Raw genomic sequence first — 24,535 nt, forward strand, 5'->3', positions numbered from 1 at the left:
GGCGACAGATCCCGAGGCGATCGCACACATCGTACGGCGACAGATCCGGAGGTGATCGCACACATCGTGCGGCGACAGATCCGGAGGCAATCGCACACATCGTGCGGCGACAGATCCGGAGGCGATCGCACACATCGTGCGGCGACAGAGGAGCCATGGGGTCAGCGCACACCGATCCATAGCGCACACCGATCCATAGCGCACAGTGCTGGCCCTATCACTACAATGGTGACACATCAAAGTGATGCCCATAGAACACAGAACAGAAGGGAGCAATATGGTGCTGATGTGGAGCAGACATGACACCGGCAGTGATGCACCGGAGACCACACACACACACGGTACCGGGAGCAGCCATCACCCATCCCCAGAAAACATAAAAACAAACACAGCCACAAGAACGTAAAGAGGCGCTACACAGCCCGGCGTCCGCTCACCCGGTAGGAGCTTCACTGCTGCTCGGATACTACAAGTCTCCTCTAGCTCTCATCGCCCGTGCTATACGATTCACACAAAGACTGCTATCACCGCGACCAGGGACAGAAGCCATTATCCACTTCAGAATGGCGACAGGAAATAAAGCACGCCACGCCTGCGCCACATTAAGGGCGGAGCTCTGAGGGGCCATATGACGTAACGCGTATGGGTGGACTTACAGGTTTATTTGTGTTTTTTTTTTGCCAGAAGCGATGGCATGTCTGCCATCTTTGTTACGGGAACAAAACTGGCTTGTACGTACAGACGTCTATACGTGTACTATGAAAGACCAATCTCTTGTACGTCTCCTCGTCCAATAGGGTGTGATGTTTATTGTTACCTAGCAACTGAGTTTATGTTCCGTAGTGGTGCTGTAGCTGGGATTCCAGGGACATCATGGACCCTTCCAGCTGCTCTTTAGAAGTCAGGTAAATCAGCATGGACATGGTATATATTTCACTGGACATGGTAGCTGCATTTACAGAATATTTTGTATAAACCTCTACACATAATGTACTTTTCTAAACTTTTATACTTTATTTTCCCATTAGTTGGTGTGCAGTACCTACATTCATGCTCAGGATGATCGGCTATATAAAGTGCTGGACATAGTATAACATAACTATTGGTTACTGCTGAGAAAATGTTCAATAATTTGGACCAGACTGACTTTTACCATGATTTATTTTTTCAGATGGGTGCAAGGAATTAATCAGAAACACGTCACCTTTGTCAATCGTAACACAGTGTGCCATCCGTGTGGAAATTTTATCATTTTTACCGACACAGAAACAAGAAAACAGACTTTGCTACAATGTCCCACAGGGAGTATTGGAGCGTTTGCTGTTAATATGTACAGTGAGGTGGTGGCATTTACTGACCAGAAATTCCAACCAAATATTTATGTCTATACTTTCCCAGGACTTGTCAGGAGAGCCCAACTGAGAGGTAAGATGTTGTCTAATAGGAAATCATTGCATTTATTTGACAAATGATCCGTCCTGCTGCTTTGAAAATATCTCATTATCTATAACTAGCTTTATACATTTTAAAACTCAATAAAAATTTCTGTTTAAATCCAAGAAATGAGTCAGAGGTGCATCAGAACAAACTCTGTAAAGCATAACTGGAAGGTAAAGGTGACAATCCTCCTCCTAGGTGCTGCCACCCCAATTTTATAATTAGAGAGTAAAGATGATTTTTCAAGATGAAAAAAATAGTAGAAAAAGCTGGGGTTTTATGGCAGTAAATAATTATATTGATGTCAAAGTAGTTAGTATATCAAAAGCACTCAGTAAATAGTGTAGTATACAACAAATGCGAGTGGTCATCCCCATTTTTACTTCATGGGGTAAGTGAGCGGATGGCTGAACAAACTAGATCTCTAGATGTTAAATCATAGTCAAATTAAATGTTTCTTGGCCCAACGCGTTTCGCCATGAGGCTACCTCAGGAGATTCGTTGGAAACGTTAACACTATATGAGACAGAGTAGTATGCTAAGTACATGATATATTTCTACATTATAACAAAATCCTATGCAGCGGGTTATATTAAAAGTATTGGTAGCAGGTAAATGTGGAGGTATAAAAAAGAGAACATGTGTTTTATTGTTGATTAGAAAAATATAGTGTTGAAGATTTTAATGGATGTATTGGTAAAGTCCTAAGTAGTTTGCTTATGGTTTTGGATATGATATGTTGTTTTGTATGTATTATGTGCATACTAAAGTAAAGATATCATAATATATTCAAAAAAATATGACCTATGTTTCTATGCTTTGGCTGCAGGCACATTGTTATTTTTATATGGTAATCTCAGCAAAAATTGTTCTGTATTTTTACCTCTTTATTTTCCTGACTTTTCTGTTTATCTTACTTGCAGACGGAGCGCAGTTGGAATATTCTGCATTAACCTTCAGTCATTCAGGACAATATTTAGCTAGTTATTCATCTGTTCCTGATCATCGGCTTACTATCTGGTGAGAAAAAATGTTAAGTTTTGAACCTGAATGGTACACAACACTGTTGTGTTCTGTTATTATAATCAGGGAGGGAGGACGTTTATCACACCAATCACATTGCATTATGGTTTAAAGTGCAGGGGGCAAAAAATCATTGAAAAAAAGCACTTAGCCTATTGCAACACTGCTTTATTTTATGAAAGCACATCTGTTGTGAAACAGTATGGTGTATTGTTAACTAGCTTATTAGAGTTTTACATGTTTTAAAATAAATCCCAATAAGAAACCAAATTTAAAGTATAATGCAGACTTACCTACATGTTGCTATCTTCTAAGTGAGCTGAAAAAGTATTGTAGGACTGTTATGCTGAGATCCTTGCCTTTTTTTCCCATGATTAACAATTGCCAAAATAAAATCTCAGTGAGTAAGAGCTCAACATTGTTTTTAATTTGTCACACAAAACTGGTCGAGTTCTGCTGAGCCAGAATATTTGTAACCTTTGTGTAACAGTATTGGTTGGAAGGTAAAAACAGAACTAAAGCTTTTAAAATATTGACAATAAACAACATAAAATGAACAAAAATATATCTGCATGTAAAAAGGCTTGGTTATATCCCCCACCAATGTCCCATGTATGTCAGCTCATGTATGTAAGTTGTCACTGGTATTACATAAAAAAAGTTTGCATTGCAGACCAATTGGTTTATATGTAACTTTTCTTTTTTAATTCCAGGAACTGGCAGGAAGGCATTTCTCTATGCAGCAAGTCCTATTACAGCTGCAGTTTTACCAGTCTGACCTTCAACCCTGTGGATTGGCATCAGTTGTGCCTTTCTAGCGAGGAATTCTTTACTGTTTGGAACATTGAAGTATGTGACACAGAGTATCACCTAAAAGAAAAGTAAGGCCATCTTAAGTTCATTTGCACTGGTTACTAACTCAAAAAAAATACATTGCATGTTAGAAAAAAAAAACACTGGTATGTATTAAGTAACAATTACTGAAGTTCTGCTTGCCCCTTTTTTTTACTGCTGTGCAAGTAACAAGGCTGAAACTAGTGTCAGCATACTCCTGCCGAACCTTCTGCTAATTAAAAACAGTCAATGCACTGACTGAATCTGTTTAATCTACATTTGTAAAATATTAAAAGAAATAAGGTAGTGACTCTACGTACCACAGGAACACTTTTCAGGAACACTGACTTACCACATATATAAGTAAGGATAAGAATAATAATAACAAAGCTAGTAGAAGCCATGTGAAAACCTCTTATATCTGGTGTGTGGGGTTATTAGTCAATGAGTAGGCAATAATGACCCCCCCCCCCCCCCCATGGGGCCATGGTTGAACACTTTTACTGTGGATGAAAGCCTAAATTAGGGAAATACTGACTCTCAGAATGTTAGCATTAACATAGACTGGGAGGAGCTGAATCAGATAAGAAGTAACAAGCAAGTTGTGCTGCATTTCTCATGTGTTAGCCAGGGATGTATTCTAATATGCAGATAGAACAGAGTGAAGGAGGAATTAAGCATTATTTTGTTGTGTCTTTCATGAAAGTCCAGCCACAGGCTGGCAGAGGTACAAGACCTGAAGGTGTTACTTAACAACTGTAGCATATTATTATTATTATTATTATTATTATTAATAATCATAATAATAAACTTTATTTTTAAAGCGCCAACATATTATTCAGCTTTATACATTAGGTAGTCTTAGATTGTAAGCTCTTTTTGGGCATGAGCATCTCTTCCTCCTGTGTCATTGTTTGTATCTGTCTTTCATTTACAACCCTTATTTAAATTCAGGACTCCTGCACTGCCAGATACAGCTTTAAGCATGGCAGAGCAGTATAAATGTCAGAACTGTAGGAATAGACATACAAATTCCTAGGCAAGGTAAAGAGGTTTTGCACAAGTATTTTGTGTGCTTCTTATTGTTTGCCTGTTCAGCTTTAACTCTTACACTAACACTAACAAAAATGTCACTCAATTAAATAAAAATGTGCTTTATTCTGCAGACTCATCAAACTTCCAAATGAAGATGGTACAGAAACTGCAGAAAATGAATACTTTACTACTCAGATTGACACCGAACTTTCATACCTTGGACCTCAGATGCCAATGCCGGCCATTGCTGGTTTATTGGGTGATGAAGCGGAAGTATTTATAGTAAGTTATTACACCTATAACAGTGACAGCCCATGCAGCATTGTGACTTTAAAAAATATACACACTATATATGTATTATTTATATTAGACACAATGGGCCTGATTTATTAAAGCTCTCCAAGACTGGAGAGGATCAAGAATGGATTTCTTAAAAGTAATTTATTTGTTGGTAAAGGTTTTCAATCCTGAACCAGATCGATTCCAGGTTTGCTGGATTACCCAGCTTCACTAATGAAAGTGTATCCTCTCCAGTCTTGATTCTTCAGTCTTGATGAGAGTCTTCATAAAACAGGCCCTATATATCACACTATATATCTAATATGTAAAGGCTGTTTTTTTGGGCTTAAATTATAAGGACAATGTGTGAGAAGTATTTTATTTCCGTGCATTATTACCTTCAGCTTCAACTGTATTGATGTGCCACTAAAAATAAATCTATAGTGTTCAGTGCATTGTGTTGTCACACACATTACTACAATGCACCAGAACAGATAGGTGTAAATGAACTATTAAAAAGGTGATAGCGTAACACTTACATTACATTAATTGATTTATTAAATCTCCCCAAGGGTGGAGAGGATACACTTTCATCAGTAAACCTGGGTAATCCAGAAAACCTGGAACAGATTTCTTAAATTTAATTTGCTATTTGTTAGCAAATGTTTTTAATCTGGACAGATCCATTCCAGGTATGCTAGATCACCCAGCTTCAGTAATGAAAGTGTATCCTCTCCAGCCTTGGAGAGCTTTAATAAATCAGATCCTTTGAGAAATGCTATAACCACCCAATACATCTTTCATAAATTAAGAAAGGAGGTTTTCTTGACTGTATTTGTTTGGTGCTTCCGGTTGCGAAAAAACAACTATATGTATTAAAATGTATACATTTTTGTTATGAGTTGGTACTTTTGTTCCTAAAATAACACATTAATTATTTGTATTGTGTTAACCCATAAGAATATTGTCTTGTAGTTAATTTGTAATCTTTGTGTGTTTAAGCCAAAAGAACAACAAAAACCAGTTGTTAAACCCAATACACATTGCTGGAGTGCAACGTCTGAGCTGTATGTGGGCTGTAAAGGAGGACAGCTACTGTCTATTAACCCGGAGACACAAATGGTGACTTTTCTCAATCCAATGGACTCACAAACAGCTGGTAAAATTATTAATATTATAACTGTACAGTTTCTTTAATATAGAAAGTATTTATCTGATGGGCTGATAAATTAATCTTAGACTTTACTTTAGTATGGGTACCTTAAAATATTCCCAAGATGTAAAGAATTATTCCTTGTACTAATCTGTGTAACATTGCTACTATTTCTTAGGAAAGCAATAGACAACCTATTGCCAACTAACTGCTGCCCAGCTGCAGCAGCTTTTAGTCAATTCGGTGTTGGAAAATTTCTTGTAAATGTGAGACATGTTTATTTTATGTTTTCATATAGTTCCAAAATATTATGCAACGCTTTTCAGAGTCCATAGTAATTTTGCTAACTCACCATAGCTCACCACCGAGCTCACCACCACCATGCCCCTACCTTAGTCTAATGCCATTGTTAAGGGGAAGCCAATTATTTAACTGTAATTTTTTAGAATGTGGGGAAAAAACACTATTAAACACAAAGAACATGCAAACTTGGGACCCCAGTGGTAGGAGTGCTATCCAATTGTCCATTTTGTGCTGCCAAAAATAAAGGGGAAACAATCAATGGGAAACCTCACTGGGAAATATAAGATGTCCATCTGGGAGTGCCATACTATTCAGGGCTTTTTGCAGAAAAAAATTATTCCTTTTATAATAGATGTATCTTTCTCATCTTAGATCATGTTGTACCTTTTTTAAGTACTATTTGCTGTCTGAAAAAAACTGTTTGGAAGTAAATTTAAGCTTTAGCCCTGGTAGGGAGTCCTGGATACAGAATATATCTATTCTTCAGTGTTTAAGCACATCATTGTTTGAATTTGACCTCTGTAATTTGTTTTTGTAGTCCAAATTCATTTTTATTAGATTTCCAGAGATGACAATATAACAGATTATAAAATAACAGAATAAAAAATCATAAATAAAACCTATGTACATTAATGCAATATAACAAGAAAATAAAACACTAAAGAAAAAAAAGGAAAAAAGTACAAGATCCAGAATAGACTCACACATTGTATTCTTTTTATTTTTTTTTTACATTGTATTCTTTTTTAAATTTTTATTAAAGAAAAACAAAGCAGGATCACAAAAAATCAAATAAAACATATTAAACAATAAGAGAAAGGTGGGCACAAAATACAGAATGATGTGAAAACATGAAAACAAACATCATGAAATACATACAAAACCACAGGAACAAGAACAAGATTACAAATACACCTGTGTTTTTCTAACCCTTCGTAACAATTATATCAACACACAATCAGTACTTATCCAGCATCAAGTGAAACAAATAAGCATTCTTAAAGAAACACCTTTGCAAAATCAAATTTTAAAAAAAGAGAAAAGAAAGGAAGGAGAAAGAAGAAAAGGCGAGAACAGGAAGAAGTCCAAGATGCCACTAGGGAAATAACTAGTGCAGCCAATCATTTTTAAGGTTCAGATGAGCAACTATACAATACCGGTAGCAGCTTCTTGATCCCATGGGGCCCAAATTTCTTCAAATTTCACCAGTTTGTTATTGAGCCTAGCAGATAAATGTTCCATAAGCCGAATGTCCCCTACATGTGTCCTCAATTCAGCAACAGTGGGCGGAGTGGGTGATTTCCAATGTACTTAGATGAGGCATCTGGCCGCTGATCTCTGAAAAAAATTGTCCAACATAATTTTAAAAACACATAAACCTAAAATGGTAAAATAAAATGGACATGAAATCATTAGGGTTTTGCACAGCTCTGTGTGTGTACATTTTGTCATATATACAGATAATGACATTTTAGACTTCTTTTAACATTTAATACATTTTTTTTGTTTGTTTTTTTTCTTCAGGTGAATTTCCTGGAGCTACAGTTATAAAAGGAAGCATAGACACTATGGCACTTTACAAAGATGGACTCTACTTGGCAGGAGATGTAAGAGTTTTAATCGAAAAGTGTTTTTAGAGACGCTAGCAATGCCCTCTCCCCACACACCTATTTTTTTTTATACCTAAAATATGCAGTCTTTTAGTTTGTCAAGTGATGTCACAGGTCCTTTTACTTACCCTCAGTCATCAGTGTGGGCATTCCTTACTTCTGGACAGAGTGCTTCTCACTTGTCAGTACTGTTCTGTGCAGTAATACTGTAAGCCACATGCGGTTCTTATCAATCCATGGGGAGCTGTATTGCTGTGCAGCGGGTCCCTGTGGGACATCACCAGAAAGGTGCTAAGTAAGCTGCAAAAGCTTGAATTTATATTCTATATTTTTTTATGACAGGTTATCTATATATAGTGATACATGTTTCATTAACCACGCCTCTTCTGCTGCATCTCTTTGTAGTTCTCTTCATTGGTTTCCATTTCACCTTAGAATCAAAATCAAGCTCCTGTGCTTTGCCTTCAAATTCCCCCACAGTTCTTGTCCTACTTACCTTTCTGACCTGATAGAAAAATACTCCCCTAGCCGCTCTCTTCGCTCCTCCAATGACCTACTGACCTCATCACACGCACGGCTCCAAGACCTTTCTTGAGCAGCCCCAACTCTCTGGAATGGGTTTCCTTGGCCTTCCTATTTGTTCCCACTTTCCACTTATTTAAAAGAGCACAAAACCCATCTTTTCCGAATTTCCCACCATCTTCTGTCTTTTAAAACCCTCTCTACTTACCCACCATTCCAAATCTCCCCTCCTATTGTGTGAAAATCCCTCACCTCTTAGATTGTAAGCTCTTCTGGGCAGAGTCCTCTTCTCTTGTTTCACTTTCTGTATCTGTCTGTCATTTGCAACCCCTATGTACATCCATGCGTAATATGTTGGTGCTTTATAAATCCTTTTTATTATTAATATTAATAATAATAGTAACATGGATAATGTGTATGTATTTTTAGGAAGGTGTTTTGTGGTCATGTTCCATAAAGGGTTCAGAATGTAAATTAGAAGAATGCTGGAATGCAAAGGAACCCATTGAAAGTATCAGTTTCTCATCTGATTACAAGATGCTTTCCGTTGCTACAAGCAAGGTAAGTCAGACTTCTAGAAGGTCACATGCATCACAATTTTCATTTCAGTTCTGCCAAGGGCTTGACAACCTGCATCATTGTTCTCCATCTGGCTTGCAGACAGGTCAGCTGACATGTCTTTTTTGGCAAAGGCTGCTTCTAAGCTTCATAGCTGAACTCCTGTGATTTCTTTTTGTTGCTTCCGCAGCCTGTGCTGGATAATCTTGCCCCCATTGCCGCTCCTACTGCTCCTATTCATGTGACCTCTACTTGTACCTCCCCCTTTCTACTGATGCCTTCCATGAACACATACAAAAGTCCACACTCTGTTATATTATTTATTTAGTTACTGGGTATGATTCAGTTGTCTGTTTTAGTTACTCATCCCACCTCACTTTAACTCTGCCTGCTTGGTCTTTGTTGTGATTCCCAAATACATTTTTGCCTATGTTGCTGTTGGATATTCACCCTCACTTCCTTTTTAAAACCATTGTAAGAACAAGCAAAGCAAAAGGGAATCTCTTAACTGGATTACTAAAAAGCAGGTAAACCCCATACCCACTTGATCCAAAATCACCACCATCACCATCATCATCATCACTGTGTGGAAGGTATTACATTGCTCCTGCATTGATGCTGTTGTTGGGAATTGGGAGGGATAGAACACTATCGCTATATTATGAACTATAGAACTCTTACCATATCCATGAAATACTGCTGCATGTTTCAGGGAATAAAAGTGATTAGAACAGATTGAAAATGTTTTCTAGCCTCCTGCATGAAACTTTTCTGTATAACAGTGTTTTTCAAAACATTTACTGCTTTCTTCAACATTATACTTTCAATCTTCTGTTTTAGAGCTCTGTTTATATATACAACCACAAACATTCTCAAAAACCTTCCCCGATTCTTAGTGTATACAATGAGGGCTTAATTGGTGTTGATTATTTGACCAATGGAAGCAAGTATTGCATGGTAAGTTTTCCAATACTCACCCACATTACTACGACTGTTATAATTGTATTTCTCTAGTCCTGGACACATGCTAAAGTGTGTAAAAGAAAAAACATTTTACTACAAAATGCTCATGATAGGAAAGTAAGCCTTTTTTATTTTTGTAGCCTCAAGAATTTTAATACGCCAGTAGAAGACAAGAACATTTACATAGTAATGTAGTTCTATTTTACATGAGAGAAGACTCAATGTTTTAAGAAGTTGATGTTTTAAAGCATTGGGCATAGAATGCCAATAGAAAAGGACATGTATTTCTGGGATTGAATGATCCCTATTTTTTTTACAACCTCCAACATGAATTCAATGCAAAAAATTTCACTTTTTTATTTTTGGATTAAAGAGCGTGGGCAGGTCTGGATGTGTTCAGATGTGGTCGGTGGAAGATGGAGAAAAAATCAGTGCTTTAAATCTTGACACCCAGGTAATAATTATTTAATTAAAATGTCTAAAATGTGTTATTTGGAGTAGAGAATGCAAGTGAATCATTTCTATTAATGATCATGATCTGCTAAATCATATTGTGTCTGCTTGAGAGTAGTAATATTGCCTTTCTTTTGTAGGTAACTTGCATGGCATGCTGCCCATCATCCCATTATGCTGCAATAGGAAGCAGCACTGGACATGTTTATTTTATTGATGGCGTAAAAATAAAATCTCCTCGAATCGTTCAAAGAAAAAGACTTTATCATGTTCCTGTTGTGCACCTGCAGTAAGTTATCTTTAGTATGACTTTTACCCCATGGGTAGATCATAAAGTGAGCCTGTGCCTTGCCCATTTAGATTATGGCAAAGCAACACATGTATTAAATGCAGCCCGCTCCAGTGGCATATATTTACAGCAGCTTTATTTGGCTCACCCATTGCTATGTTTAACCAGTTGCCAGAGTCGGCTTTCCATGTGACAGAGCAGATTGGCCCACCATTGTCACATGTTCCTTTATATCAAGAAGGGATGGATATCTTCTTCAGGTCCCTGGTGCTGAACAGAACAGCCAACAGCAAAGCAAAAGTAACTGTATGCTGAGAGGATATAGGGAATGAAAGCAAACTCATTGCTAAGCCTTGAATTGACAAAGGGGGGACTTGAAGTTCCTTCAAAGGGGGGACTTGGAAAATGTATGTTGATCTTTTCTGTTTAAATAAAATAGGTCTTCTGGCCTTCTGGCAAATACTTGTATTAAGGAGTAAATCCAACTCTAAGTTACACATAATTACAAGTTATTAACATGATGTTTATTCTGCCATCTTGAACATTTTCTAGTTTTGATCAAAAAGGTCATTTCCTCATGACGGGAGCTGCTGATGGACATATATTTATAGTAGATGCAAGACCATCAAGTGGTTTTCAAGTTCTTGGATATACAGGTAATCATTCAATTTAAATGCAAGTGATGACAGGAGCACTGAAGTGTTAAAAAAAGGAACATTTTGTGAACTTCAGGCTTTCAATATTGTTTGTTCTCAATAAAATCTAGTAACTCTGTTTTTGTTTCATTCCTATTCATACCTTCAACTTGTTAGTAAACGCTAGAACATAATTTAGTGTCTAGGTGGATAATTATTAGCATTTTGTAATTTTTCCCTTTATCTTAACCTATTTTTCATAGCTCTGATGAAGGGGTTGCATACCAAAATGAATCCAGTTTATGAAACCCATAACATTTCTTTAGTATCTTCATGTGTAACATCATCATTAAATAAAGACCTACTAAACCAGTACTTCTAAACCTTTTAACACAGGGAAACCCTTGAAATAACTTTCCCATATAAAATATTTATAGTATTACATAATTATATCTATAATCACTGTATCCTCAGCTCACAATACTTTGGTGTAGTGATCAGTAGGAAGAATGCCCAATGGTAACCCCCAATCGGAACCCTGGTTGAGAAACACTAAATTTGACAATCAGCAGAAAGTAAATATTTCATATACGTAAATGTGATAATGGTCACTGTCATTCACCAATCATATTTAAAAATTAACACCTGTGGAATATAAATCTGTTAAAACGAAAAGTCTAAATTTTCTCCAAACTGTGATAACCCATGCTTGTATCCTCTTTTATATTAAACATGTGCTTTTTCCTAGTGGTTGGTGGAGATATTCTTTCCTTGTCATCACTAAGTGTGATGGATACACAACACATTAAAATTTTGACACTTGTCTGTCCAATGGGAGAAAATGAAGAAGAAGAGAATGGCACTCAGCTGGAGCTCTTTTCCTTGCCTCTGCAAACATTAGCAAGTAAATTCCAAACACAGTGTATTTTTAATTACATCGAACGTTACATTCATTTTTAAGAACACCAATACTAAAAATATTTTTCACATGGTTGATACATTTTTAGAAATGCTTTAGCAAACCCTGGGAGCCATTAATATTGAAGGCTCTGGGGCTATCATCCTAGATCTGGCTTACCAGCAATTTTACCTGTAGACTCATCATTCTGCAACAAAGTACCAATTCTCTTATTGCTTCAGTTATAACCAATGTCATTCAGCACACCTCCCCTGAGCTCAGACTGCTGAGATTACCTACTCCCCTTGATGATCTTTCACAAATTATTGGCTTCACTTCTTTTTCAGGTCACCACATATATAGCTATGCAGACTGTGGGAGGGCATTCAGGAAAACACACTGGCCATTACCTGCCCAATCATTAACACATATTACAAATATTCAAATAATACTGTATGTTACTGTTTGTGAGGCATGCTGGCGCCTGCAAGAACTACTTAGGATATCCTGGCCATAAATAGAAATTTGTCAGGCAATTTTCCACAAATAATTATACAGCAGAAGTAACAGGGTTGCTGGGAAAGTTTGGGTCAACAGAAAAACCTTAAATTTACATGTGTCATGTACTTTCAGATCCAAATGAATACACTGATCAGCATGGGATGTTTAAAGATATCATGATCCAAAGGCAAAAATACAAAGTGGAGCAGCCCTTATATTCAGCTGTTCTAGGAAGCAGTGGCAGTTCAGTCTATGGCTACAGCAGCTATTCTACATTGATTTATAAATTCTTGCTGCCAAAGGTAAACATTTTAGAATGTTACTACTGAAATGTCTCATGATTAGGCATTTAGATGGTATACATGTTCTGTCTGAGATGCAATACTACTGTAAAGCTCTGCAATCATTTAAGACATATACACAATGAGCACTTATTTGTACTATAAGTATATAAAAAACTTGTATGGAAGTTATTTGTGTTTCAATCAAAGTTTATAGGAAAGATACTATTATAATAGTATCTGATAATACTGTCATCGTTAATTTAGTCTAGAACAGTTGTTGGTGGCAGGTCAACACCTTATCTGGCATGGCCTAGGATTGGCCATTCTGCTTTATCTAAGTAAACTAATCTAAGTAAACAGAGTACTGGAACAAAAAAGTTCACTGAATCATTCAGGCTGACTTGGCGTAATTGGATATTTGTTTCAATGTGTCCTAAGTAGGGGGGGGGGGATCTTTAGTCATGTTTTCTTTATCCTGAATTAAGGGGAAATCTCCCTGTTGGGTGCACCAGCAGCAGATTTTATCCCTTGTCACCTCTATTAAAATCTGAAAATGAGTTTGCATTTGGTCTTTACCACTACATTTGCATTTGTGTTTAAGGAAAGCTAATATATATCATAGTAAGCACCAAACTTCACACACAAAAAAAAATTGCACATGCAGTAAATCAGAAAACACTTCTTCTTCAAACCAGCTAGTTTATTAACGATGTGGTATAAAACTGTGCTGTTCTGCAACTCCCAGAAACCAATTATAAATTTATTTTCATTAGTCAGTGATAAACTGATTAGTGCTGAACTCTAATGTAATAAATACTTTTTGTGTAAATAAACAAAAATGCTTGTTTATGTCTGTAGGATGCTGCTGGGTGGCTGTCTTCTGAGAAGAAGGTGCGAGTAAGTCAGCTTGGACCTGGATCTCTTCATTTGTCTTCTCATCACAAGTGGTTGGCTGTCGCTGCAAGAGATGGCATTTTGTATCTTCAAGATTGCTCTAATTTTGTGAGTAAACACAGATGTATACTATAGATTACTAATACACCAGTCAGGCAAAAGTTCATGGTGATTTTTCTGGGATCTTTGAAAGAGGGGAGCAGACTTCACTCCCTGATATTTCATGTTTTTGTATCCACTTAATTGAGGCAGACATCCATGTCTGGCATGTATTGTATGTCATTAAGAAATGTGCAGACGTAAAGGGCAGGCTCTGCCCAAATAACCAGTTTGTGGTGTAGCTTAGTTACATAAGTAATTTACTTGCTAAGTACAATTTACACCTAATGTCTTTTGTCAACTTGAGGGGAAACTTTAGGTCTACTTTTCCTTCTTACACCTTTCATTTTCATTTGAAGTCAGTTCAATATTTAATTTGTCTGGAAGCAATACATGCAGAAAAAAGACAACTTTGTTGAACTGGACTTCAAAACTATTTAATGTTTTTTTACATAACCCCTCACTCAGCACAAATTGATTTATTTTGTGAAATGTGAAAGCTTTTGGTTGTATGCAGAGTTATGAGTATTTGAGCTCCACACTGTAATTTTTATATAATATTATAGCTATATCTTTTGATCTTCCACAGTAGGTCCAATAACTGTTCCTCTTTGCTAATTTCCAGAAAACCTTTGCTCAAGTGAGCTGTCACTCGTACTATACTGGGGGTATTGGATCAATGGCCTTTTCTTTAGATGGACATACACTGATTACAACAGGAATGGGAGATGGAACAATTGTGTGTCTCAGATGGAGGTGAGTTTAGAAGCCAAGCGAGGCAAAGGCACAAACTGAAATCACATTTATTTATTTATATATTAACTCAACTGCAGCATCCTTTTAGTAATCAACATCTGCTGTTTTTCCTACTATGATATAATAAAAGGTCTCTCACTAATTTAAAGTATATTTAAAGTCATTTTTTTATTTTGAATGAAGTAGGGTAGAATTAAAACTGTCTATGAAATTTTTTTGCCACCATGTTTGTCATATTGCAATAAGTCATGAGAACAAGTGTCAGTATTTCCCCTTTATTCCTGTTCTGGTGGTAACTTAAAACTTTGTATTTACTCTCACTTTCATTCTAAATATATTTTATAATTGGGATTAAAAGAGAGAATGACCCTGATTTATGAAAGCTCTCCAAGGCTGGGGAGAATACACTTTCAGAAGTGAACTGGGTGATCCAGCAAACCTGGAATGGATCTGGTCCAGGATTCAAAACATTTGCTAGCAAATAGAAAATGATGTTTAAAAATCCATTCAATGTTTTCTGGATCACCCAGTTCACTTCTGAAAGTGTTTTCTCCCCAGCCTTGGAGAACTTTCATAAATCAGGGCCAATGACTTTATGCTATCCTGGGGGATCCTCGTAACTCCCTTGGGGATTACAAAGACTTTGATTGAAGCTGGCTCTGTTAGTTGGTGGGGGTAGTTTAAATCACTTGCTGTGATAATTTGCCGTGAGGGATCGGCAATCTGGAAATTTTTATTTGGCTGACCATTTGCGTTTAGATTTGTCTTTTCCATTGACAATGACATACCTGTAATTTGGTACTCCAGACAATAATATCTTAACAGATCCATTAAATCTGTGTATTAATAAATTAATTAAAAAAAAAGTTTACTGAGCTTTATATTTTATATGAGCTTTAATAATGCCTTAAAAATTGATATTTTCTGTTGGACTTCTGTTTTGATTAATATTGTTTATTTTTATTATTCCTTGTATATCTGTGCTCCTTGTAGCCAGGTTGCATTATATTATGGTATCTTTTTTGTAGTTTACTTGTTGGTCTGTTTGCAGTTCCACTGTCGACACGGGGTGTTTTTTCTTTCTTTTATATTGTATATTGTATTAAATATTGTTGTTTTTAAAAAAATCTTAATAGAAGAGAAACTTTAAAACAATGCAAAAACACGAATTGCATTTAAAATGTTTCGGGTTTGGTTGTTACAGATGTAAAAAAATTTCAGTAAATCACTGCAGTCAATGTTGGTTACTATTAGTAAACTAGAGATCATATTTATATATTTCTTTATATACACAGACCGCCTGGAAACAGTATAGTAAATGCTGCCCAAGAATATGGGAGGTCTCTCAGCATTTCTCTCCAATCAACAATATTTGAAGAAGATGAGGCTTTAAGAAAAATGCCAGCTTGGTCACTAGATATTGAAAATGCAACAGTTCAGGAAACAGAGGTTAGTTTCCTATGTTTCCTTTTGCTTTACATTGCTTTAAATTTCAGATGACTGCTAAATGACTGCTAAAAGATGACTCCTAAAAAACGGTTCAAGGGACTGCCTGTTAGAAATTCTCTTTAAGAATCCTGGTTTGAGGGGTTTGAGGAACAACTGAATTGTTTTTCCAGTTTTCATGTATTCCATTAGTATCTTGAAGTATTTGTTTAACTGGTATGTTTTGGCTGATAGAACTTTTACATTATACCTTTCAACTTAAGGTGACAAATATATTGATATTAAATGATGAATTATTCATGTACCATGGTAAAACTAATAGACTCAGCTTTATAAGCTTGTTATGCTTGCATGGTAAACGGTAGTACTCGTAGCAGCCATTAAGGAGTTAACAACTTTAATTGGCTTGTATATTTGGCACCTGCTTTTTTCTTCACTTCAAATCTTCTCTTGATTTTTTAAGAATTTTATTACATCTCTATTTTGTCAAAATGGATAATAAGTTTGTTTACTCTTTACATAGGACAACCCGCTAAGTGTGGAGGTCACTGAACAGGACGATAGCTTTACAGTCACCTCATCTATTACACTCGGAGATCCTACATGGCTTGATCAGAAGCGTGATGAGGTATGAATTATAGTTACTGTAATGAGTCAGTGGGCCTAATTTATTAAAGCTCTTCAAGACTTTCATCAGTGGAGCTATGTGATCCAGCAAACCTGGAATGTATTTTTTCAAAGTCATTTGCTATTTTCTATTTTCCAGATCCATTCCATGTTTGCTGGATATGACCCAGCTTGATGAAACTGTATCCTCTGATGAAAGTGTATCCTCTACAGTCTTGGAGAGCTTTAATAAATCAGGCCCAGTGTGTGGTAAAGCAGCAGTCGGCAACCAGTGGCCCACGGGAAAATTTTGGTGGTCCACGGCTCTGGCCGGTGCACCCCCGAGCGAGGTCAGGGGAGGGACCCCGCTGGGGGGGCACACCAGCCAGAGCCGTGGAAACGGTACAAATCCCTGGCTCAGAGAAGTGGGCTGGCTGTGTCTCTGGACACCACCTGCTCACTCTCCCATCACAGGCTCAGATCTGCGATGGGAAGTGGGAGGATTTATGCCATCACGACATCACTATGCGTGGTTGGGAGCCAGTAAATGTAGTGGTCCGCAGGACCAAAAAGGTTGGCGACCACTGTGTTAAAGAATTCAGCATTGTTGTATTCATGCCACTCTTTACACGTTTTTTTATCTTTTAATTTTCTCTAGCAACTTACTATTTTTTATGGGGATTTAGACAAGTAAAAGTAGACATGATTACAAAGCACATCACAATATTAAACATGTCTATATAATTCATCTGTGCTGTTCGATTTAGGTTATAGAGGTTTTCTTTTGTGTGTGTTAATTGGAAAGTAGTATTTGCTGTTTTTTTTGCAAACTCCAGTTATACAAATCAGATTAATTTAAAATTAAAATAAATGTGCAGTAAAATTATCAAGGTAGGTTCTTATAAATGCTTGATCAGTAAGCATTAAAAAATTTTTTTAGCTTCATTCAGTTAACTGTTATGAGCAACCATGATGTACAGTGCATTAACCCAGAGCAACCAGTCACAACCATCTTTCACTGAATGGATCACAGACATTGGATGAGTTGCTAATATTACACCACCTTTATAAAAATGATTTTTAAAAAGGGGGCCATTCCAGATTTAGGGAGTGGAAGCTCTAAAAAAAAGTTGGGGCACAGAGTGTAAGCACTTTAGCAGAGCACACTGCAACTATACAGGTACTATACAGGTGAAAGAACCAGGTGTCCCAAGTGTTTCAGTTTTCTTATACCGGTAATAGTCATTAATTTAAAGCACTGTGCAATGTACATGTTTATTGTGTTCATTCACATGTTTGTTTTAAAAGGCAATAAAAGAAGAAACAAAGAAATTTTCCAACCAAAAGAAAAGTATAAAAAAGGGTGTAAAAGAACTAAGGCAAAGAGTAAGTGTCTTTAAAAGTATTTTATCATGAAAATAGAAATTGTCTGTGATATCTACAAGTATTACTGTTTACTTATTTTACACAGAACATTACATCCCAAATATAATTTATAGCAAACCCTTGGACACTACTGACAGGTCACAATAAAGTGTGAATCTACCCCTTCTTATTTCCATTGCATTGGGTACTGAATGCTGTTTGTGATCTTGGCAAATTGGTTTCACTGGCCTCCTTGAAAGTTCTAAACGAATATATAAAGAATACATTTCACCAACCCAGACTGACAGGCTCTTTTGTCCCCAGGCTAAAAAAACGGTGAAAGCCCACTAAATGAGACAGGTTTCATATCTCTTGTTGTCCTTCATTAAAGATTATGCTTTTTAAAGCTGGTCCTAGTCATCAGTGACACCTTTGCATTTTTTTACACCTCAGTTTTAAGCATGTTGTGTTATCAATTCACTTTGCATAAAGCAGGATTTCTTTTCATCCATTACACCTACATCAAACCAAAACATAGAGATGTAAACACAGCCTTATAGCAGTTAAGCCAAATATAGGATGGATTTTGGGATTCCCAGCCAATCAGACTGTTTTGAAGATATGCAGCAAGCCACTGCTATGATGTCTTCTAGTAATGTTTTTGGTTTTGTTTACGAAAAGAAAACTATGAGATTGGATATTCTAGATTCTTAGCATTGTATTGTTTTGTTATTTTCTATATCCTTGTTTAATTTGTTCATAAAATGTGCCTTTTATAGATACAGGCAATGATGCGAGAGAATGAATCATTACCTGACGTTGAAAAATTAGAACAGCAAGAATTTAACCTGGACGCAGAGGAACAGGAGAGACTGCAAGCAGAAAGAATGCAGGAAGTAGAGAAGGTAGGGGGTTATTTAAAGTTACAAGATTTATAAATATGTCATTCCTTGATTGAAAATCAACTGATGTTACTACCATATATCATAATCAATGCTTATTCAATTATTTATTATCCGTTCTTTTCAATCAATCAATGCAGACAAGTGAATGTTCACATGCTTCAAAACTCACCTGAACAGGAAGATTGAGAAACAAACAGATTTCAAAATTCTGTCAGATATTTGTACAACTGATGAAAAATTTCTGACCTGGCCATTTGAGGTTCTTTTATTTTCTACATTCAATGTTGATAACATTTGGTCAGTCAACTTCAGAAACAAAGAATCGATTTGTGGGCCATCCTATGAAACAACTGAATAGATTGCTCAACTAAATAAAATCTACCTGTGTATGGCCAGCCTAAGTCTCATGACAGTAGTACCAGAATAAGAAAAGCAGTCTTGATATAAGGCCATTTGGGAGGAACCCAGCTTGGAGCAAACATAACCCTTCTTACAAGTCTCAATAAACAATGAGCAATCAAAGTAAATTCTGGCTCCTTTTCTAGAGTTTACAGTGAGTGTACCAGTAAAACTTAAGACTTAATTTTCCTACCTAAAATAAAATCAATACATATGATAACATTAAACTAATATGGTTAAAGCTGTAATTGTCCAATCTTTGTTATCTAATACAGATATTCTAATATGAAATTGTAATAGGAAGTATTTACTAAGGTAAAAAAAAAGGGGAACACGCTGCCAAATGTATGCATCCAACTTAGATCAAATTAATGCTAAACAATTAGTTTTGTGAATTGTATCTGCTTCTAGATTTAAAATGCAATCTCTATACTACATACAGTATTATAGGAGGCCACATTGCATAATACAGTGTCACCTTCCTGTCCAACATTGGGTAAGGATATGGTGGGGCAGCCAGAGTAAAGACTACATCTAAATGGTGTTGATTCTCATTCAAAGCCTACAGCGGAGATAGGACAGGGTTGGGCAGTCCTTTGTACAGACTCAGCAAAAAACAATTAGATATGGTTTCTATGGCATAACTGTCTACTCATTATTTGCTGGGATGCCATGCCACTTCTTCAGGAGAATACTTTTAAGGCACCAGTGACCTGAGCTCCCCTCGACTGGGATTTTTGTGATATATCTTAGACTCCCATAAGCTCCGGTATGACAAAGAGAATACCTCTTCCTCTGTAGACTGTGAGAGCTCCAGATATAAAGCATGTGGAGTGCTCTTTTAAAGTGCGTCTTGGCTTTAATATTTTCATCAGCACTTTGCAGGAACAAGATTGGAGGACATTTCTTCCTGAAAATGTGTACTTGCACTTTCACTTTTTTTCATTCCAGGAAAGCTCTATATGAGGCATGCCTGATCTCGGGCATGTGCAGAAGGAGCAGCCAACAGCCTCCTGGATTATGTGATGTAGGTATCGCAGGAGGCTGCAGGTTTCCCCTTTTCCCCTTCAGTCTTTACCGCCATGGCAGTAAAGATAAAAGGTGAGGGGTCCTCCACAAAATATTAAACAAAAAAAAAAACTTGTTTTTTACATATAAAATGATTAGCCACCCTTTTATATAATGGTAAAAATGGCCCGCTTTAAAGCATCTACTATACTATACTTTACACATCAGTTTGGTGCTTGTAATTGAGTGATGTTGCCGTTACAAAACGGGATAGAATATGACATCTTTCAAATGGTCTTACTGTTTATAACTTATATATCAGTAAAAAAATCTCTGTTATTTAAAGGTGAGGCAGGAAATTGAAATGGAAAACTTGGCCAAACAGTACCTGCGTGATGTTATAAAGAAAGAATGCTGGGATGCCATGGCTGTTAAAGGACGCTCTATTATGGTAAATATGGAATATCGCTTTAATAAGTATGTTTGGTAATGTTTGATTCTCTCAAGTTAAAAAAAAATCATTTTGGTGTTTTTAGTCTTTTCATACAGATTATGAGGTCAAGAATTATCCTTTGAAAGAACGAACTGCAAAGGAACTGGAAGATATTGCCAGAGTGCTGAAGATCAAGAAGATTGAATCCATTGATCTCAAAGTAAAGGCATTCATACATTTACAGATTTTGAGTTTTTTTAAGACTCAGCTTATTTATTGAACTATGTTAAAATATAAAAAGGTTTACTTTCTAAAAAGTACAAAGAAAAGAACAACGTATTACTGTTCTGATCCTTTCGTTCCTGACTGTGTGTCATAGTAATAGGAAAAACACTTTGTTCTTTCAAACGTATGCTGCTACCTTATAATCTTCCGTCTGTTTAGCCAACAAGAAACTATCACCACGCTTGTGACACCAATTCTCAGCTCTTTCTTTCCTGTTAGCTCACCTGAATGCTACTCCCTCTTGCTTTGTTTTGGTAGCAGCAGTTGGGTCGATTTAGACAGACTGAATGCAGTTACAGCAACTGAAGAAGTAATAAAGTAATTTCATGACTTTTAAAGAAATCCATACTTTTTATATAAATTGTGTTGTCTGTTTTATATCAGGTTTTATCATTTTCAGTGGTTTCTGCACTATGTTTAGCACAACTTAACGTGAGCATTTGATATTTTTTATGCACCATCACCTTGGTCGGTTGTGCTGTGTTGTGTTATGATGTGCATTTGTTTCTTTGCATTTAGGATGTTTCCTTCACTTACATATTAACATTGTGTGACAGTATGAAAGTATTTTTTTTGTTTTTACATGTAGGTCAGAAAAGAAATAGTTGAAGTTCATACAAGGATGGGGTCAGAAGAGGATGAGGAAGTGGAGGAGACATTGAAGAGTCAGGATACCACATCATTAATTGGAAGTCTGAGCGATCAGTGTGGAGGTGACACATCTAACTTGTATAGTCAGCTGGAAATGCACAGCAGAGAGGAGAAAATAAACCAGATAATCTTGCTTCAAGTATGTGGATTTGCTGATAGCTACTCACCTCTATGTAACTAAAACACTAAAAACCTAATTTACATTTTATCCTTTTGCTAACCCTGTTTTTATTGTTGCCTTTGATATAAATGACTACTACTATAAACGACCACTACTATAAACTATGAATCAATACAACAAATACAACACAAAATTCAGTTTAATTCATATTTTTTACTTAGGTTAGGATAGTGTGATCATTTGCTTGTACATATTATTCAACTGCATCTCCATCTGCTCACAAGCCGTTTATTTAATTGTCTTCTAAATGTGCTACGGCTTAGTCAGCATTTTATGAAGTGTTTTAGAAAAGCTTACACTAATTAAGGCTTGAGGAACAATTCATTTGTGTGTGTTGCACAAAAGAAGGTTCTTGAAGTTGTTGAAGATGGATGTGTCTATCCCTGAACTCATTGGGCCAGATTTAATAAAGCTCTCTAAAACTAGAGAAGATAGACTATTCTGAGAGAACCTGGGTGTTCCAGAAAACCGAAAATGGATCTGGTCCAGGATTGAAAACATTGGCCAAAGAAGAACAAATAATTTTAAGAAATCAATTCCAAGTTTCATGGATCACCCTAGTTCTTCCATGATAGTTTATATTCTCCAGTCTTGTAGAGCTTTATTGAAATCAGGCCCATTGGGTGACCTACGTAAAGGTTGGTCCCACTCTCTCATTATATTAAAAACCAACAGGATGAATGAAAACCTAGAAACTGATTTTCAGAGAATACTGAGCAGAGAATCTGAGAAGCAAAGAATGATAAAAGATTAATTAACTTTCCATCACCTTTCTGTACATATTAGTAACACATGGTGATGATACCTGACCAATCTTCAAGGGGGTTAGCCTAATGTGAGAGTTTAGAGTAAATTCTGCTAAAATTAGCTCTTGTTTTAGGGGTTAGGTGTTATGAAGGAGAGAGTTTTTTAAATCTATACTTTTGGGACACTTGGAAAAGCAAGGGGAGCTAAAGGGTTCACATGTTTTTTGGTACAGAGACCTCTGAGCAAAACACTAGCACAGAAACACAAATCTTCCACTGTAAAAAAGAAAAATATACATTTGAGTAGACTGGCCTTTTAAATATTGTATGTCAGTAACTTACAGTATGTTGAAAGTGTACAGATGAGTAATTTTTTTTTCACAGTTTCCTTTAAAATTACTTATCTTTCAAATTGTGCCAGCTTGTTTTACAAAACATTACAACTTATATACAGGGCATCATCCACAATGTCAAAACGGCCTTTAACAAAGAATTTGAAGTGATTTGTAGACAAAAGGAGCAAGAAGTGACCCGTGTTAATGAAAGAAACCAAAGAATCCTGGAAATCATGGCTGAACTGAACATCCAAGAAAAAGTTCTAGAGCCAAAATTTACAGATAACGAGAAGCCAGAAAGAGCACTCACTGTGGAAGATTCTGAGGTAATAAAAAATAGTTTTTTCACAATTTTGTGTATGGGAGTCACATGAATATGAAGTTAAAGAAAATCTTTCCATCTGGGTCTCAGATATGTTTAACACTTTTGATCCTGTATAGGCAACAAAAACATGTTAAACTTTACATTACAAAGTAAGCCTGCATATTTACATTTCCAATCCTTAACCTAACAACTAACACTATATTAACCCTACAAATGCAAAATTACGGTAATATATGATGAAAGCACTAAATCAACACAATCTGGTGACCAAATCCTTATTCACCTTTTTTTCACTGACAAGACCTAGAGAAAAATATGGCAGTTCATATATGCATTATTTACAGTTAATGAAAAGCATTTACTGATGAAAATTAGCTGTTTAAATTGTGTAAATAAAAGGTGTTTTCACTGTTCCTTTAAAGATTAGGGTTGAAAAATTTTTAACAGCTGAGCAAAAGGCCAAAGCAGAGCAGCAAGCTAAGGAGGAAGAGGAGAAATACCTGGCTGCTAAGGTAAATATTTTATACCATAACTCTGTTTCCATGTCCTGTCCCTGTGCTATTACAGAATGCCAGAATAACACCGACCTAGTCCTGGCATCTCTACTCCATCCTGTACTTTTTTTAAGCTGTTTTCCAGTCTTTCTTCTCTATGTACCATTCCTTATATATCATTTTTATATTTACTAGTCCCTAGTTATAAAATGGATTTTTTTTGTAAACAGTGTGTACCTGTGCATGGTCTGCATTTTTTAATTTATAGTATGTCTGTTTATCCTGAAGCACATCTTTTTTATGCATGGCATACATTCCTACAAATCATGCAGATAATAACACACTTATTAAGATTCTGACCATACAAATTTTGTCATGGTATCTTCACAGTATGAGACTTGTTCTCTTGCTACCTTTCCATTTATTTTCCTGTGAGCTGCTGTTCCCCTCATCTTGGCTCCACTACCTCCACTGACTTGGAGCGAATACACAGGACAGAAGTCTAAACAGGACTGAATGATCAGTCTATTACTGGGTAACAAAAGCAGGATAAGCATAACAACGACAAAACCTTCATATTTTCAAGCCTTGCTGGAGGATGCAGTGTTTTTGATCAATTGGTCACTTTTGGTCATATTGGGACCCCTGGGCTGTCTTTGGACCCTGTATACCAACCAGAATTAGTAGGCATGAGATGATGAGTAATTATTAGGTAAAAGTATCTGTAGGAAACACTACTTACATTGGTAGTTAATACTTTGTCCCTTTTTAAATAGAGAATGTTAATAAACCACATTTGCATCAATGTATACAGTAGTCTTGTCATTTAC

General features: G+C 36.3%; 2 protein-coding genes across 3 annotated transcripts in view; one reads left to right on the plus strand and one right to left on the minus strand.

Moving 5' to 3' along the window:
• Positions 1-595, minus strand: part of KIAA1191 (KIAA1191 ortholog) — a 12,011-nt gene extending 11,416 nt beyond the window's left edge. For both annotated transcript variants that reach the window (XM_072400994.1, XM_072400993.1), the window contains exon 1: positions 438-595. The gene's annotated coding sequence lies outside the window, so the exon portion shown is untranslated. The remainder of the gene's footprint in view (positions 1-437) is intronic.
• A 48-nt stretch (positions 596-643) lies between these two features.
• Positions 644-24,535, plus strand: part of CFAP43 (cilia and flagella associated protein 43) — a 35,408-nt gene continuing 11,516 nt past the window's right edge. The window contains exons 1-25 of the mRNA XM_072398997.1: positions 644-905; positions 1,172-1,425; positions 2,361-2,457; positions 3,174-3,341; positions 4,461-4,611; positions 5,611-5,767; positions 7,589-7,671; positions 8,626-8,757; positions 9,595-9,711; positions 10,091-10,171; positions 10,311-10,459; positions 11,012-11,115; positions 11,843-11,998; positions 12,626-12,795; positions 13,636-13,779; positions 14,396-14,526; positions 15,822-15,975; positions 16,496-16,600; positions 17,887-17,964; positions 18,723-18,848; positions 20,602-20,706; positions 20,792-20,908; positions 21,563-21,763; positions 23,006-23,212; positions 23,634-23,723. Coding sequence (XP_072255098.1) covers positions 874-905; positions 1,172-1,425; positions 2,361-2,457; positions 3,174-3,341; positions 4,461-4,611; positions 5,611-5,767; positions 7,589-7,671; positions 8,626-8,757; positions 9,595-9,711; positions 10,091-10,171; positions 10,311-10,459; positions 11,012-11,115; positions 11,843-11,998; positions 12,626-12,795; positions 13,636-13,779; positions 14,396-14,526; positions 15,822-15,975; positions 16,496-16,600; positions 17,887-17,964; positions 18,723-18,848; positions 20,602-20,706; positions 20,792-20,908; positions 21,563-21,763; positions 23,006-23,212; positions 23,634-23,723 — 3,309 coding nt within the window. The 5' untranslated portion in view covers positions 644-873. The remainder of the gene's footprint in view (positions 906-1,171; positions 1,426-2,360; positions 2,458-3,173; positions 3,342-4,460; positions 4,612-5,610; positions 5,768-7,588; positions 7,672-8,625; positions 8,758-9,594; positions 9,712-10,090; positions 10,172-10,310; positions 10,460-11,011; positions 11,116-11,842; positions 11,999-12,625; positions 12,796-13,635; positions 13,780-14,395; positions 14,527-15,821; positions 15,976-16,495; positions 16,601-17,886; positions 17,965-18,722; positions 18,849-20,601; positions 20,707-20,791; positions 20,909-21,562; positions 21,764-23,005; positions 23,213-23,633; positions 23,724-24,535) is intronic.

The sequence above is a fragment of the Pyxicephalus adspersus genome, chromosome 2 (genome assembly GCF_032062135.1).
Source record: "Pyxicephalus adspersus chromosome 2, UCB_Pads_2.0, whole genome shotgun sequence".
Classification (NCBI taxonomy): Eukaryota; Metazoa; Chordata; class Amphibia; order Anura; family Pyxicephalidae; genus Pyxicephalus; species Pyxicephalus adspersus.